Source organism: Colobus angolensis, unplaced genomic scaffold (genome assembly GCF_000951035.1).
Source record: "Colobus angolensis palliatus isolate OR3802 unplaced genomic scaffold, Cang.pa_1.0 Scaffold77, whole genome shotgun sequence".
Taxonomy (NCBI): Eukaryota; Metazoa; Chordata; class Mammalia; order Primates; family Cercopithecidae; genus Colobus; species Colobus angolensis.
Genome location: NW_012121487.1, coordinates 4,177,652 through 4,195,261, shown reverse-complemented (window position 1 = coordinate 4,195,261; position 17,610 = coordinate 4,177,652). Strand labels below are relative to the sequence as shown.

General features: G+C 43.0%; 1 protein-coding gene across 2 annotated transcripts in view; it reads left to right on the top strand.

Moving 5' to 3' along the window:
- The window catches only part of ARHGEF11 (Rho guanine nucleotide exchange factor (GEF) 11), a 109,967-nt gene that overhangs the window by 66,264 nt on the left and 26,093 nt on the right, over window positions 1-17,610 (top strand). The window contains exons 6-14 of one of the 2 annotated variants that reach the window (XM_011928466.1): window positions 36-214; window positions 1,366-1,437; window positions 6,917-7,036; window positions 8,697-8,742; window positions 9,382-9,458; window positions 10,600-10,737; window positions 15,094-15,168; window positions 15,381-15,482; window positions 16,595-16,693. In XM_011928466.1, coding sequence (XP_011783856.1) covers window positions 36-214; window positions 1,366-1,437; window positions 6,917-7,036; window positions 8,697-8,742; window positions 9,382-9,458; window positions 10,600-10,737; window positions 15,094-15,168; window positions 15,381-15,482; window positions 16,595-16,693 — 908 coding nt within the window. The remainder of the gene's footprint in view (window positions 1-35; window positions 215-1,365; window positions 1,438-6,916; window positions 7,037-8,696; window positions 8,743-9,381; window positions 9,459-10,599; window positions 10,738-15,093; window positions 15,169-15,380; window positions 15,483-16,594; window positions 16,694-17,610) is intronic. The other variant, XM_011928467.1, reaches the window with a different exon arrangement.

Sequence of the window (17,610 nt, the reverse complement as noted above, 5' to 3'; positions counted from 1 at the left end):
ACTTCTGGAGCAAATCTCTCTCTGTTTCCCTCTAGCTGGCGCCTATGTCGCACTCACCCTGTTGGGCTCTTCACCTTCATCCGTGGGCATCTCTGGGCTCCAGCAGGACCCATTCCCAGCAGGAGCTCCCCGAATCACGCCAGTGATCCCCCAGCCACCACCTCCTCCACCTCTGCCACCTCCACAACGCATCACAGGACCCAAACCTCTACAGGTAATAGTCCTTCTGGCTTTCTTTGCTCACCCTAATGTCCTGTTGAAAAGTTCCGCATTGGGGAGGAAAGCAGGTTAAATCCAATGGGGCTGTGGTAAACAGAGACAAGCCAAAAGACACATGGAAGACCATTGAAAGAGTTGAACAAAAATGGGGGCTGCACAGTAACAGTTGTTCCATGCCTTAGTGTCCTCCTTCCATGCAAATGCATATGAGGTTTTATCACACAGTAACATTGTTTGTTTCCTAAATGTGTAGAAGGCTCTAAGGATGCTGTCCAAAAGTGCTCCTCATCGGAGAGAGAGTGTACACTTCAGGCAGGGACAGAATGCATCTGTTCAAGACCGTTGCCAGTCAGTGTTAACCAGGGTTTGGTATAAAGTCAAGGAGTAGGGGAAAGGCTTTCTAGAGAAAAAAGCCTGCTTCGAGGTGCAAAATATAGAGCCCACTCAGTAAAGGGAGGGATCAGAAAAGGACAAAAACAAGTAGAGGCCAGGCGCAGTGGCTCATGCCTGTAATCCCAGCACTTTGCGAGGCTGAGGTGGGAGGATCACTTGAGCTCAGGAATTCGAGACCAGCCTGGGCAACATGGCAAAGCGCTGTCTCTACCAAAAACACAAAAAATTAGCCAGACATGGTGGCATGCACGTGTGGTCCCAGGTACTCAGGAGGCTGAGGTAGGAGGGTTGTTTGAGCCCAGGAGGCAGAGGTTGTAGTAAGCTGTGATCGTGCCAATGCACTGTAGCCTGGGTGACAGAGTGAGACCCCATCTCAAAGAAAAAACAAACAAGTAGAAAGAGAACTCTAGAAGCAAGAAACACCTATGTGAAGAATTAGAGGGGGACAAAATGCAGACAAGTATAGGGAACAGGATATTTCAGTTGGAATGAAGACCGAACCCACAAGTCCTGGGAGACTTTAGGGAGCAACTTGATACCGAAGGTGATTACAGCCAAAGTTTCTAGAAATTGAGGCATAAACTCGAAATAAGATTTTGTGTTTACTGCGTTCCATCAAGGTACTGAATAAAACATACTTATGATCCAGGCTGTACTCTCATAGCTTTCCTTGCCCAAGAATCAGCAGATAGAAGAGAGTTAAGCTATTGAGTTAGTCCCTAACTCTTATGTTGCCATGTTTTCCATCTCTAGGATCCTGAAGTTCAAAAACATGCCACCCAGATCCTCAGGAATATGCTGAGGCAGGAAGAAAAAGAATTACAGGTAAGGTCACTGCCAGGGGTAGACTGGCCATTGCCTGAGTGAAATAATACTTTATCAGAGCAGTCTGCCAATGTACATAACTTAATTTACAGGCAATATCCTATCACAGTAAAACCTCAAAAAATAAAACTTCCGGACCACTAAAGAATTGTCATTGGCCAGTAGAATTTGTTAAAGCAGAATTTCACCAATAAAATGAGTAGGATTCTCCATGTGTAATAGATTAGGATAGTGAATATGTAGACAAAAAAAAGGTCAGTGAAGTTTATCTGGGACATTTTCAAGGAAGGGAAGGAAAAGAGGGAAGAAAGGGCTGGGTAGGTGAGTGCTGGGCCAGACTGAAAGAGGTGGGGAGCACTTGGGTGAAGGATGAAGAGAGTTTTTGGGCCTAGGAAGTGATGTGCACGGAGAACAGTAAGATGAATTTGCTGGAGTGGAATAACCAGATTCCTATTATAGTTATCCATGTAAGTGCCACCATATATAAAACATTGTTTTAGTTTCTAGGCTATATAGAAATAAAAAAGATTAGATGGTTCTTGCCCTCAACATGTTTAAAATCTAATGGAGGAAATTCAGATCACAGTAGGAGGGAGAGTGGGAGGAACAAAGAGCTTACAATAAGAGAACAAAGAAGAGAAAAAATAATTAATAATGGGAAACATTGGGAAGGGCTTCACATAGAGGATAGTATTTCAGCTGGGCCTTGAAGAGTGATACTTTAGTAGGCAAAAGAGATGAGGGAGGGAATGCTAGTGAAAAGACAGCATAGGTCAAAGGCACAAAGAAATGAAAATACATGTATTTATTTCACAAGCACTGAGTCCTTGCTATATGCTAAGTACTGTGTGTGTGTTGGAGCAGTAGATGGGAGTAATGTTAGGGGTGGGTGTTGGAATGGTTACAAAGATAAACAAGAGGTGAACTTCTCCTTTAATGAGTTAGTGATTTCATAGGATATGGATGAATGAATGAAGATATACTATATTATGGTAAGTGCTTATATTTATATATTGGCAAATGTCAGAGTAATCAAGACAGTATGGTACTGGTTCAAGGATAGACCTATAGATCAATGGAACAGAATTCAGATTCCAGAAATTAACCCATACATTTATGGTCAATTAATTTTCAACAAAGGTACCAAGACAATTCAATGGAGAAAGAATAGTCTTTTCAACAAATGGTGCTGGGACAACTGGATACCTACATACAGATAATGAATTTGGACCCTTACCTCACACAGTAAACAAAATTTAACTCAAAGTGGACAAAGACTTAAATGTAAGAGCCAAGACTATTTTTAAAAACTGTAAAACTCTTAGAAAAAATTTTAGGTAGTAGTAAATCTTCATGACCTTGGATTGGGCAGTGGTTTCTTAGATATGACACCAAAAGCATAACCCCCCCCAAAAAAAGATGGATTTCATCAAAATTTAAAACTTGTGTGTGTCAAAGCATTCTATCAAGAAAATAAAGACAACCCATAGAAGAAATGGGGAAAAATATTTACAATTCATGTGTCTGATAAGGGTCTAATACCAGAATATATAAAGGACTCTTAGGCCGGGCGCGGTGGCTCAAGCCTGTAATCCCAGCACTTTGGGAGGCCGAGACGGGCGGATCACGAGGTCAGGAGATCGAGACCATCCTGGCTAACACGGTGAAACCCCGTCTCTACTAAAAAATACAAAAAACTAGCCGGGCGCGGTGGCAGGCGCCTGTAGTCCCAGCTACTCGGGAGGCTGAGGCAGGAGAACGGCGTAAACCCAGGAGGCGGAGCTTGCAGTGAGCTGAGATCCGGCCACTACACTCCAACCTGGGAGACAGAGCGAGAGTCTGTCTCAAAAAAAAAAAAAAAAAAGGACTTTAAAAGGACAACCCAATTTAAAAACTTGCAAAGGATTTGAATAGACAGTCTTTAAAGAAGACAGACATACAAATGGCCAATAAGCATGGGAAGATGCCCAACATTGTTATTCACAGGGAGATGCTAATCAAAATGACAATGACCTACCACTTCTCACCTATTAGAATAACCAAAATAATGGAAAATAACAAGCGTTGTGAGATGTAGAGAAATCTAAACAATACTTGCTTATGTTTTGTCTGCATATTCACTATCCTAATCTATTCTGCCACTGATGGTGGGAGTGTAAAATAGTGCAAGCACTCTGGAAAACAGTTTGACAGTTCTTCAAAACGTGAAACACAGCGATACTATATGACCCAGCAATTCCACTCCCAGGTATATATCCAAGAGAATTGAGAACATAGGTTCACACAAAAACTTGTACATGAACATTCATACCAGCATTATTAATAATAGCCAGAAAGTAGAAACAACCCAAATGTTCATCTGCTGATGAATAGATGAGGAAAATATAGTCTGTTCATACAATGGGATTTTACTCAGCCATAAAAAAGAAGGAAGTACTGATAAATGCTACAACATGGAAGAACCCTGAAAACAGTATGCCAAGTGAAAGAGGTCAGACACAAAAATCTACAGGTCGTATTATTCCACTTACATGGAGTGTCCAGAATATGCAGATTCATGGACAGAAAGTAGATCAGTGGTTGCCAGAGGGTGAAGGAAGGGGAAATTGGGTGACTGCTTACAGGTACCACCTTTCTTTTTGGAGTTATGGAAATAATTCTGGAATTAGATAGTGGGGGTGGCTGCACAACTCCGTGAATATACTAGAGACCACTAAGTTGTACACTTTAAAATGGTGACGTTTATGTCATATGAATTATAGCTCAATAACAAAAAAAAATTCAATGCTCTTGAAGCCCAAAACAAAGCATAATTATTTATACAGTAATCAGAAGGCTTCATGAGGTGGTGCTTGAGTTAGTTTCAGTATCCTGTTAATAGAATATTGAAAATGGCAGTGGGACCAGGAGTGGTGGCTCACGTCTGTAATCCCAGCACTTTGGGAAGCCAAAGTGGGAAGATTGAGCCTACGAGTTCAATACCAGCCCGGGCAGCATAGTCAGACCATGTCTCTAAAAAAATTTTAAAGATTAGCCAGGCATAGTGGTGCATACCTGCAGTCCTAGCTACTTAGGAGGCTGAGGTAGGAGGACCACTTAAGCCCAGGAGTTCGAGGCTGCAAAGCTATAATCACACCACTGCACTCCAACCTGAGTGACAGAGCAAGACCCTGTCTCAAAAAAAAAAAAAAGAAAAAGAAAAAACGCAGTGAGTGCTGTGACTGGAAGGTGTTATTGGCCTTGAATACCATGAGGAGCTTGGAATTTGTTTTGAAGTCTGTGGGAATGAATGAAAGAATTTTGAGTGGGGGACTGATCACATTTTCAAACCAGTGTTCTTTAGAGAAGTGTGTTAAATGTAAGGAAACCATCTAGGAGGCTATTGCAGTAGATAAGCAATAATGACAGATTTAACAAGAATGGTAGGAGTACGAACAAAAAGGAGAGGATAGCAATGGGAGACTTGTCAGAGGGCCAATCAGCAGAACTCATCCATTGGTGAAGGAGAAGAAGGAATAAAAGATGGCTCCAAGTTTGTATGTCTGGGTAGATCAGGTGATACCGGTGACAGAGTGAGATAGAGGAGAGGAGCAGATTTGAGGGGAAGGAAATGAAGGTCAGCTTTGGATATACTAGTGTAAGGTGCCCATGAGACATTCAGATAAAAACCAGCCACCAGGCATATGGAGATAACAGGGCTGAACTTAGGAGAAAAGCCTGGGTTGAAATAGAGATTCAGATATCCTCAGTATGAAGGTGATAGTTGAAACTGGGGACTGGATGACTGAAAGAGATCACCCAGAGTACCAGTACAGAGAGGAGAGAACTGAGGATGGACTTCTGGGACATATGTGCTTCTACAGCACATGGTACCAACCTCTAATATCACACCACTTGCTATTACATTTGATTTTTGGAAGAGTAGCCTGTGCAGTAATGGGAGGAAACTAGATTATATATGTTGATGAGTGACTAGAAGCAAAGAAGTGCAGGGCCCTAGCTGTAGACTAATGTTTTGAAACTTTTGGCTATGGGCCGGGCATGGTGGCTCACACCTGTAATCCCAGCACTTGGGGAGGCCAAAGCAGAGGAACTTTTAGGCCCAGAGTTCAAGACCCCTGGGCAACATAGCAAACCCCTGTGTCTATTTAAATAAATAAATAAAATAAAATCAGAAAACCACAGGCTCATATCCCTTTACAAAAAAAGAAAAAAAAAATTGGCTGTGAAAAGAGGGGGAAACAAATGGGGCAGTGGCTTGAAGAATCATCAGAAATAATTGAAAAAGTTTTGTGGTGGTTTGTTTTTGTTTTAAATCAGGAAACTTGAACATTTTGTAGGACGGAGAGAAGGAGCCATTGGTAAAAAGGAGACTTTGAAGATATGTAAACAGTGCCCAAGAAGAGCCCAAAGCAGTCAGAGAGATTAACTTTTTAAAAGATTTAGACTTAGTTTATCTTCTAAGCCAGGAAGAAAAGATGGCTGAAGATGTTTTGAAATGGGCTACAGTTGAGAAGGTTTTTACCAGATGGTATTATCTGCCAAGGCTAGGGAAGGGTTGGAGTTGGATGGGCATGGAGAAGATGAAATATTAAATATGGGGAATTTGTAAAATGGTTGTCAGGTAGCAGTGAAGCCCCAGATGAGCCTAGGTAATATGTGAACCCAATGTCTTTATTTAACCAAGCTTTATGGAGCATCTCCTTTTGTAATGAAATGTTAATAGCTGCCATGTATTCAGGTGTCTGACTTTGCGCTAAACGTTCTGCTAAGCACTTCATATACATAATCTCACTCCACTATTACACCCGTCCCATGAGGCGGGTATTGTCATCTCCATTTTATCGATGAGGATATATTCAAGCTTGCCCAAGTCTATACAGCTAGTAAGTGGAGGTGCCAGAATTCAAAGCCAGGTGTCCCTAACTGTGAAGCCCTCCACTCCTGTGCTGTCCCCTGCTGTGTGCCCTGAGGAGTGCTAGGAAAGTGGCTAGGATGGTACCTGCTCTCCAGGAGCTTCCTGAGGGTGGGACTGGCAGAGGCATTGGCTGTTCTAGTCGACACTGCTTCCTCTCAGTTCTTGTGGTTCTCATTGTGTGTAAGTTCCCTCTTCAGCACTTTTTTATGTTCTGGTCTGGACAGTCACTTTAATATTTCATACTTGAGTGGTAGCTGAAGAAGGCCTCATTTGGGATGTGGAACTTAAGGCAGACTTTGAAGAATGGCTCAGATTAGGACAGGCCTTTGTGTTTGTCCTCTTTCTGTGGTTGTCTCCTGTGTTCTTTTTCTCATCACTTACATCTTTTTCTGATCCTAAATGATGTTGAAATAGCGTGTATCTACTTGGAGGCAGAGACCTCTTCTCTATCCTCTTTGTTTTGGGATAACTGCCTATTCTCTCCACTGGTGAGTCATCCATTCTCTACTAACCACCCCTCTGCCTTTTCCCCTCCCCCTTCTCCTCCTCACCCATCCCCAGCGTATCTGTGAGGTCTATAGCCGGAACCCCGCCAGCCTACTGGAAGAGCAGATCGAAGGTGCCCGGCGGCGAGTCACTCAGTTACAGCTGAAGATCCAGCAGGAGACTGGTGGCTCAGTGGTGAGTGATGTAGGCACAGCTCTAGTAAGGGCACATGCAGTGGAACTGGGGGTAGAGTGAGAGAAGAAGCAAGGACAGAAGGCTTCTTGGGTTATGCCAGGACCTCAAGGCTGAACTAGTAAGTGTTTAGTATTTTACAAAGAAACCAGGGTCAGCACCAGAGAGGCTGAACACTGTAGTGACACTTGGGATACCATAAAAAGAAAAAGTCTATTTCTTGCCCTCCAACAACGTGGGCAATGGAAAGAAAGAAATATGAAATAAACAGACTGTCAGTGTTAGTCTCTGAATTATCCTTCCCTTCTAGGTAGTTCCTCATAGTGGATGTGTGTATATTTCTATACTGGTTTTACCCAGTATTTCATCTGGTATCGTTTCCCAGCACCTATCATCAAGTAATGAGTCTTCTCAAAGAAATACAAGTACTTTTTAAACTCAGCCTACATAAAAGACCCCCAGTCAGTTGAGATGGATCTGTATCAGCAGATAACCACATTTTATGAAAAACTCCAGAGAGTAGATGGTTCTTTATCTATTCTCTTCAGGGACTTGGCTATTAGTGTCTTACTGCTCTCCATCAGGCCTTAATTCTTTGGGTAAATAAGAAGTAACTCTCCAGAAACTTTAAGGTCTCCAACAATAACATTTGCCAAAGCCAATAGGAATTATTTAAAGATGATCTACTTTTGCTTTTAGGATATCCAGATCAAAAAAGTTTGGGAAACACAGGCAAATACATTTGAACTGCTTCATTTTCTGAAGGACTTCTCATATTACACGGTTGATAGGTAGAAGCTCAGGTTGGGGACTTAGACCATCTGGATTCAAATCCAGCATCACTTCTTATCAGCTTAAAGACTCTTGGGCAAGTTAATTAATCCGTAGGAGCCTTAGCTTCCTCATTTATAAAATGGAGATAACAGTGTTGTCAGAGTTAAAGCATACCTTTGACACAGGGACTGTACATGTTTGCTGCTGCCACTGCACTGTTGGTTGTACTATGAGGTGATGAGTCTGAGAAACTAAGCTTGGAATCTGAAGGTCTGAGCTCCAGCCCTGGCCTTAGGGTTGACCTGCTGTATATCTTGGGCAAGTTACTTAAGATCTCTGAGCTTCTGTTTCCTCATTTATAACATGAGAGTAATGTGCTTAAGCTAGAGCCATTGAAAGATTAAATGTGACTTAGAAAAGTGCTTTGTAAACAGCAAAGCACTATCAACATTGCTTCCTTCACATCCCACCACCTTAGTCAGTCTCAGGCCAATGCCTGTCCATCCTCCTCAAAGACCTCCAAAGGTAAACCTTTTGTATCTTCTCTCGGTCACCTGCTTGAGTTTTTTTTTTTTGTACTTCTTGATGGTTGGTTAAGAAGTTCTTTCTTGTATCCAAATAAGGCAGTAGATGCTTTGAGGTCCAGGGTGATTAGATAAAGCTGGCTTTTAGAATTTCACTAATGGTAAAGCTCCCTTTCCACCATTAGGGGTCATTGTCATCCTCAAACTGTACAAATGAAGCAATATCTCTTCTAGCTGGGCATTTTTGAGGCAATGAAGCAGAAGAGGCCACTAATTGTAAGCAAATAAGGCACTGATTGGTGGAAGGAAACCGTAGGGGGAGAGGCTCACAGAATTTGCCCACCCTGTGGGCCTTTCTGTTTCAGGACGTACTTCCACTATATGGTGACACCAGCCAGAGACCATCAGAAGGTAAGTCCCCCATCACCCCCTTTTTCTCTGGCATATCTCTAGTCCAGGTTTCTTATCTATTTACCCTCCCCATGGGGCAGATTCCAGGAAAGAAATATATAGTGCCTGCCCTCTGAGAAACAGAATAATGGGAGAAAGCAGTACAAATACACAGGGAAGCTGGATACAACTTAGGCAGTAGAAATGAGTGTATAGGCAGTAGGCAGGACAGATAAGGGCCAAAAAAAATACCAGAATGAGTATGGTTCAGACAGCAGCTTGCCTGACAGCTCCTGGCACTGAGGAATTCGGCAAATATTTGTTGTAAGAAGAAATGAGTGGTGACCAGAAGAGGGTTGGGAAGGAGTTGAGGGGCAAAACTAGTTGTGAGAGAGAGCTATGGAGTCTTACTTCAGTAGGTGACATGGCCTGTGCCCAGGTGCAGAGACAGGTGAAAGCTAGATGTGATGAGAGCAGAGGGGAGGTATGCTGGTAAGTGTCCAAGTCTAGGGGTCATGGGATGAGAGAGCTGAAGGGAAACTGGTGAAAGAAAAGGTGGCAGCTTCCCCTTCCTGTCCTGTGCACAGTTGCCCAGAATAAAGGCTCTCTTTCCCCCAGGCCACAGTTCCTTCTGTATTATAGAAACTATTTTCTTCTCAGGCCGGCTCTCTCTGGATTCCCAAGAGGGGGACAGTGGCTTGGACTCTGGGACAGAACGCTTTCCTTCCCTCAGTGAGGTGAGTCCTAGCAGGGCAAGGCCCGTTCAGAACTTGCATTTGGGGTCCCTTCCCTTGCCCCAAGGCTCTGCTGCCTACCGGCTGCACTGAGGACTCTGTGCCTCTTCCATCCATCTGGTTCCAAGGATGTAATCACTGTGCTCTGGGTTCCAAAGCAGAAATTTCACATGCATCCAACATGCAAGACTATCAAATCTGGCTTTCATTTTATCATAGTCAACTCTGTTATATAAAGAGTAGGGTGGAGAGGATGGCCATGGCATGAACTATGGCAAGCCTTTGAGAGTGAGGGAGCAGAGACAAAATAATCTAAAACAATGACTTGACCAAAACACATTTCCACCTGTCCAGGAATAACATCATCTTAGATTAATACAGTGAACCCAACCTACTCAGAAGTGGTAATCTGTTTTTTGCTGTGGATCTTTTTCTTCTCAAATAGCTTGTCTTTTCTGGAATGACTAAAAGAATTTCAGGTTTTGACCCTGAAGGTTATCTCTTCCAGGTGTTCTCAGTTTGCATATGTAAACTGTAAACTGCAATATAAAAGTAAGAATGAGTGGAAGAAGTAGTAATGAAGTTAGCAAAATATTTGCTTAGCCAGAGTAATTAAATATGTGAATATGTGGTTGAAAACATGTTAAAAACCTAATTTAGATAACAATTGCAATTTTATTTTCTTACTTCCCTGTCCATGGGAAAATGATGAAATATATGTGAAAGGATCAGTATGTGGGAAAGTCACCAAGAAAGTAGAGTGGGACGGGGATCCAAAAGAATCTACAGTTGACATTATCTGGAAGGCCATGGAGTTAGTGATGAAGAGTGTGTGCTGTGGGTTAACGCTGCCTGGGTTAAGTCCAGGATACACTTCATGACTAGCTCTCTGACTTAGCAAGTCTCATAACCTCTTGGAGTCTCAGTTTCTTCATGTGAAAATGGGATGAATAATAGTATCTACCCCAAAGGGCTACTGTGAGAATCGAATGAGATAATATGTAATGAAGGGCTTAGTATAATGCCAGGCACAGAGCAAATACTGCACTTCTCTCAGCTGATGTTTAAGTGTGGTTATCACCACCAACACCAAAGAGCTGAGCCTTGAGAGTCTTCCTTCTCACAGAATTCTTCGTTTCTCTAGTCATTGATGAATCGGAACTCAATACTGTCAGACCCTGGGCTAGACAGTCCTCGAACCTCCCCTGTGATCATGGCCAGGGTGGCCCAGCACCACAGGCGGCAGGGCTCGGATGCAGCTGTCCCCTCAACCGGTGACCAGGTGAGTGATCCGGAGCCACCCTGCAGTTTTCCTTTTCTTTTCTCAGAAGTGAGATTTGGAGGCCTGGGTGTTACCAATACATGGTCTCGGATCATCAGACTAAACCCCTGCTTCAGCAACCCAAACTTTGAGACAGTCACTTACATAGAGAGCAAACAGTAAAGAAAGAGAACATGGCATAAATAGAGATACAAAAGGAAGGCTGGCTCCGTTTCTATGTGGAGAGTAGGTGAATGCATCTGTAAAGAGTAACAGCTAAGGAGCGGATAGCTGGTCTTTCTGTCTGTACAGAATAGGAAATAGGTTTAGGCAGTGTTTGTCCAGGATGCTAATTTTCAGTTTCCCCGTTCCTTGGCAAAAATCAAAGTCTTATTATTTGGAACCCTAACATAGAAAAGAAAAAAAAAAAAAAACAAAGCTCAGCTCCCCTAGGACCTTTACTGATCAACCTCCGCCTGCCCTCAAGGGCACTTCCATGGAGCCCTAAGGTTCTGCAAAACCTGATTTGAAAGGCCCTGTTCTCAAGGATAGAGCTAGATCCAGGAGAGACTTCAGGAAGACGGGTTTTGACTTAATGCAAACAGCTTTCAAAGAAGCTGGGCTGTCTGGCAATGGAATGGACTTGAGAGCCAGAGAATTGCCTGTTGTTTTTCGGACACTGTTAACCATGTCTAACAACGTTAGACATCTAAGTATTCAATGTTCTACCTGTATAACGTTACTTAATATTTTTCTTTAAGCCAACTCAGTTCTTTAAACTTAAATTAATCTTAAGGAAATCTGTCATTACCTTAAATGAAAACCAGCATCACACACTGTAAATGCAGAGTAAATGTAAGCCTAAATGTAAGTTTAGAACCAAGTTTGTTAAATTCTACGTAGAAAGATATAGAACAGTGTAGAAGAAAGCTGCCATTTATATTAAAAAGAGGAAAAGGAGCCTCTTTCTTAAGACATCTCTGGATGAATGTTGAAGAAACTGATGGTTATTGCCTCTGAGGAGGGGAATTAGGTGGCTTGAGGATGAAGTGGATGGAAGACTTTTTATTATCTTTACCCCTTTGTGTCCTTTTAATTGTAAACTACATGATGTAACTTACTCAAAATGTAGAGACAAAATTTAAAACAACCTGAAAAATAAACTCTAGCTCAGTTCTATTGCTTGTCAAAGGCTTTAATTAAGCTTGAGGCCAATTCTGCCTTGGTTAAAGGTATTAAAGCTATGCAGGCACCAGGCTGAAATTTTTCCTGGGTTAATCAAAAGGATGGAATGAGAACTGAAAAGAAACTAACTTTTTTAAACAATCTGAGCCAGTATTATTTAATGCCATGTCCAGATATCACCTAAAATCATTTGGACCCTCAACAGAAATCATCTCACTTAAAATCATTTTGAGTTCCACTTCCCACACTGGAAAGCACTGGTGTCAGGAGTTACACAGGTGGTATTTTCAAACTGTGGGTTGTCATCTTTTGGTGAGTCATGATATTGGTATTGAAGGTCATGAGCAGCATCTGTTTTAATGAGGTGGAATCTAATAGCATGAAAAGAAAATATCAGAATTCATCATATGTATTAAGAGTATAACTTTGTGAAACTTCTGTTTTCATTACATATGTGTGTGCTGAGTTGCAGTGAAAACATATTTATTAGAAGTCATGGTCAACAGAAAGTTTGAAAGCTACTTTCTGGAGTTCTTTTGACTCTGGGAGCCTATTAATCACTGAGTCCAGGAGGAGGTCTTCAGAACGTGGGGTCTCTAAAGTAGTTTGGATAAAGGGGGAGAAATGGTACAGTGAAGAAAACAGAGCAAATGATAATCCTGCTCGCTGAGCTCTCTTTGGTGGCATTGTGGTTTTAGTAAACTTGTCCTCTCACCTTGGAGTTCAGAGTTCCAAGCAGCATCTTGTTTCTCTTAGAGCATTTATTGCTCTGCTGTTATTTCCCTGTGTGGCTTACTTCAACTTTATTTGCTTTATCTCTGTAGGCACCTGGCACATAGTAGCCGCCTCATAATGTGTAGTGAATGAATGAGTGAATAGTAGTAATCAAAATTGTCTTCTGAGTGGCATCTTAGGGGAGGACTTATCCAGAGCTTCTAAGTTTCTTGAAGCTGAAGTTTCACAGTGTGATCTGTAGAAAAGAGGATCGTGGCCTAAGTGAACATAGTTTTTATAAATCTAGAGTCATGCAGGCATCAAAGGAAAATTCTAATCAAGAGCTACTATGCAAAAGAAGAATACATGTGAGCAAGCCTCTCTGAACTTTAAGGTTGGGCTGCTGAATTCACAAAAAATAGGATTTTAAAAAGACGACAACATATGATACTCTAACGTATAAAGTTTGGTTATTCTTACAATGTGGAGGGGAAAGGGATCTGATGGATATTGAAATGCCTAATGTACCAGCTGCTGTGCCAGATCTTTACAAAAATATTCATGTAATTCTCACAATCAGGAAAAAAGTTGGCCATTGGAATCTTCGTGTGGTCTAAGGGAATGTTCAAGGGCTAACCTTGTTACCGGCAGGGTCAGAACTAGAATTGAGTTCTCCTGGGCCCCAACACAGAGCTCTTTCCTATCCTAACCACTCTTTTATTGCCCTCTCTATAACCCTGTCTTTGTAGAACTGAAGGACCAAGTTCAGGTTGCTAAGGGGGTCAGGCATCTATCCTGTTCTAGGAAAGGCTTTCCTTCAGGTGGCTCATAGAAGCAGATGTGGGGTCAGTGGTCTCGGAGCCCTTGTTTTCCTCTTCGAAATTGTTTCATCTTCTCGAAACTAAGTTGCTATTTTCAAGTGTTAAGAGCAAATAGAGTATAATTCCAGTTTCCTAATCGTAATAAATGTTAATAACAGCATAGGAAGAAAACTTATACTTTCCATAAAACTGTCAGCAGCAGGGAAATGGATGCAGAAGGAACTCTCACTTTCTGTTATGTTGTTCTATAGTGTTTGATCTTTTTAATAATAAGCATATTCTACTTTTGTAATCAGAAAGAATATGTATATGTAAAGACTTTTTTAAAAAAATCCTCCCCATAAACAAGAAAAAACCTAGTGATTTTCAGGTTTTACCAGAGAGCTCAGTAGAGCCAGAAGTGCTCACCCACCACCTCCTGGGGTTCTCAGACCCCAAGAGGTTCAGAGACTAGGGTATTTAGGAGAGGAGGATACTCAGGATGTGTTTGGGAAATACAAATACAGCACATCAGGCCTGATTCTGCAGCTCTGAGCACGCCAGTCAGTCTGTCAGGGCCTCACTTTTTTCAATTACAAATGAGTGTTAGACTTTAGTTTCTGAGATACCTTCTGGGCCGCTCACGTTCTGTGACTCAGTCATTCTGGGCGTAGAGGCCATAAATATCCAGGAAAACAAAAAAGGAGTGAGGAGCATCAAGAGGAACTGTCAGGAAAAGCCCCTTAAGAAAGTGGGTTAGGAGGGTATCATAGGCCTGGGTTAAAGTAGGCACATGTAAGCTGAGTGGGTTCCGGAAGCAGAGACCTTGTTGGGGAATCACTAGAAATGAAGGAGGTCCAGTTGAGTGAGAAATAGAGTTAGCAGAAAAGCTTTGAAAGCTCAAGGAACCTTTAGGAGAAAAACTTGTGCAGTGAAGCATCTGAGAAGTTTATGCAATAGGAAGTCTCTCTCATCATACCTAATCCATGGCATGTCCATTAGGATTAGGTTTTTACTTAAATTAGTATAAGGGAGAAAGAAAGAAAAGCCAGACTAAGAAATGTGGATTTTAGACAGGTAATGGGGATCTACTACAGATTCTTGAGCGGGCAAGCGAAATAATGCAAATGGTGTTAGAGAAAGATCAGCCGTATCTCCATTTGTTCAGAGAGGCAGAGATCTACTAGTAGGCTCTCCCATAATTATTTAGCCACCAGTACTTACTAGGCACAGAATAACTGTTCAGTAGCGCTGTGGTAGACACTGGGTTTGGAGGATGTGTGTTTGGGGTAGGGGTGGCTGTTTAGTCTGTTAAGGAGAACAGAGTCCCCAACCCAGCAGTCCAGCAGGAACTATAGGCTCTTATTTTGTTGACTGACAGTCCCACCCCAGACCTTTGCAAACAGGAAGAGAGCATTTTCTCCTGCTTCCCATCTTCATATGTCATGTGACCAGGCTGCTCTGAATCTGCCCTGCCCCACCCAGAAGCAGTTGACTTCCTGCAAGTGGAAATCATTTCATCTGTGCTCTGATTTGGGGGCGGGAGTGAGATGCCAACGTTCACCAGACCCGGGTGGCTTTGTGAGTGCTGTGCTGCAACTAAACAAACTTCACTGAGGTGGTTGAATTCTCTGTCCTCTGTAACCTCTCATCTCTACAACTTGACTCTCTCCCCCAGGGTGTAGATCAAAGCCCAAAGCCTTTAATTATTGGCCCAGAGGAAGACTATGACCCAGGTTATTTCAACAACGAGGTAACGGTTTCCTAGTTTTCTCCTTTCATCATTTTTTTGTCATACAAGCTGCTTTTGACTAGAAGCAGTTTGACTAGCATCAGATGTGAAGGGAACTTGGGGCGGGGAGCCTCCTTTATGAACCCAGGACGGGGAATCACATGGGAGCTAAGCTGGAACCTGCTGTGCTGCTGTGCCCGGCCTCCCACCATGCTCATCCTTCTGCCTTCCAGAGTGACATCATATTCCAGGATCTGGAGAAACTGAAGTCTCGGCCAGCTCACCTAGGGGTTTTTCTACGTTACATCTTCTCTCAGGCAGACCCCAGTCCACTGGTAAGTCAGAAGCATCCGTCTTGATTGAGTGCCTGCTGGTGTTAGGCAGAGAGGACCTCTAGCCTCTGTTTCTGCTCCCTGGCTGTTACAATTCAGATCCATGGGCACAGTCAGGCACTTCAAGGACAGAGAAAAATAGCCAAGAAGATGAAACCTATGCAGAGGGAATTTTTCACTGTATGATGCAGCTAACTAACTACATCAGCTGCCTAGGGAGGAGCAAGAGAGCAAGGCCAGGAAAACTCATTCTTGATCAGTTCAGGAAATCGTCTTGGAGAAGTTGCTCTTCCTAGAGGTTTTTAATTGAAGGTAGATACAGACCAACTAGGGAGCTGAGAGAGTGGCCCTGTGAGAAAACTTGCAGATGGCAAGGCTTAAAGGGTGTTCCATGTGAAGGTGATGACAAGAAGGAATGTGAGGGGATGGAGAACAAAGTACCAGGGACAGTATTCAGAACCAGCAGCCTTCCCAGTTTCCTCATTCTGCTCAGCTGCTTAGAAAGGAAGGGGAGATGGAGGAGAGGGGTTGCGGTTGTATTCTTCAGAGTAAACTTCTCACCTGGGGCATGGGCTGCTGTTTTGTCTTTCTGGGGACACCATCAGAAGCCAGAATGAACAACCATCCACAGGTATTGATTGAACACCTGTGTGCAAGTTCAAGGGCCAGAAGCATTCCTGAATAAAGACAGGGCACACCCCAAAGAGAAATAAAACATGAACCCTTAAGAAACAAGACATAAACCAGCACAAAGACACAAGTGAAATACCACGTGTGGAGAGGATACAGAGTTGAGGAGTGATCAGTGTTGAAGATGTGCCTGTGGGAAAGGGGGTGGGGATTATTTTGCCACAGGTTTCTGAAGTAGTTTGACCCCGGCTTTCTCAACCTCAGCACTGTTTTGAACTGGAGAATTCTTTGTTGTAGACTGTTCTGTGCCTTTGGGGAAATATGACTGCATCACTGGGCTGTACCCACTAGATGCCAGTAGCACCACACTTGCCCAGTAGTTGTGACAACTAAAAATGTCTCCAGATATGGCCAAATGTCCCCTAGGGGGCAGAATCACTGTTGGGGGAGAACCACTGCTCTAACCCAGTTCTCTCTCCTTCTAGCTTTTTTACCTGTGTGCAGAAGTTTATCAGCAGACAAGCCCCAAGGATTCCCGAAACTTGGGGAAAGACATCTGGAATATTTTCCTGGAGAAAAATGCGGTAAGGCAGTCATAGATTGGATTATAATTTTATTATATTCTTTGAACTACTCAGAGGCAGGGAAAATTAAGCAAAACATTCAGGCCACACGGAGACAGGTTCTTAAAGAGAAATCTAGGCTGAGAGATTAATATCCCTGGATTCTGTTCCTAGTGCCACTCTCAAAAAATCTCGCAGTACCTCTTTTGTTCCACATATAGAATACACATTGCCTCTCCCTGGAATGTTTAGAGGAAAAGATTGTACCAAATTCTCCCTGATTCAGTGCCCTGGTTCCTCCCAACCCTCCCTGCTTTGCCCATCCCTAGGCTGAAGAAACAGAGGTCTAGAGACATCAGATGATCTAGATCAGCGAGGCAAGAGGAGAACCCTGGTTTCTGAAGCTCAGTCTGAGTTGCTATTACTGCCCAATGGCAGGAGTCAGAGGTGGGAGGCCCCAGAGTATCTGGGGTAGACGGCACCCTGTACACTGGGACAGAGTTCCCAGGGGTGTGTCAGGGATCCCGCTGGCAAGAGCATCTCTGCCTGCAGAGGGCAATTGCCATCCCAGACTTTCTAATCTAGTCAACTAGACTAATTCCAAGGTGACTTTATTCTTTTGGCAGTAAGCTAGTAGGGTTAATGAGGTTGGAGAAAATTGGTTTTTCTTAAGAGTTTTCTATTTGCCCTCTTAAATGGGTCTTGAGTAGGGAGGTGAGAGCTGCCAGTTGTTCTCTGTTGGTTGTTATGGAACCTCTCCGGTATCCAGGTGTCAGGGACTTGTGTAGCAAAAGCCAGAACACCATGCTAACTGCAAGGCTAGGTGACACAAGGCTAGCTTTCCCATGGGAGTGAGGGGGAGGGAAAGTCCACCAAACAGCCCAATAAAGGCTTTTCCCTTGCTGCTAAGTCAGCACGGGTCCACGTTTTGGACAACA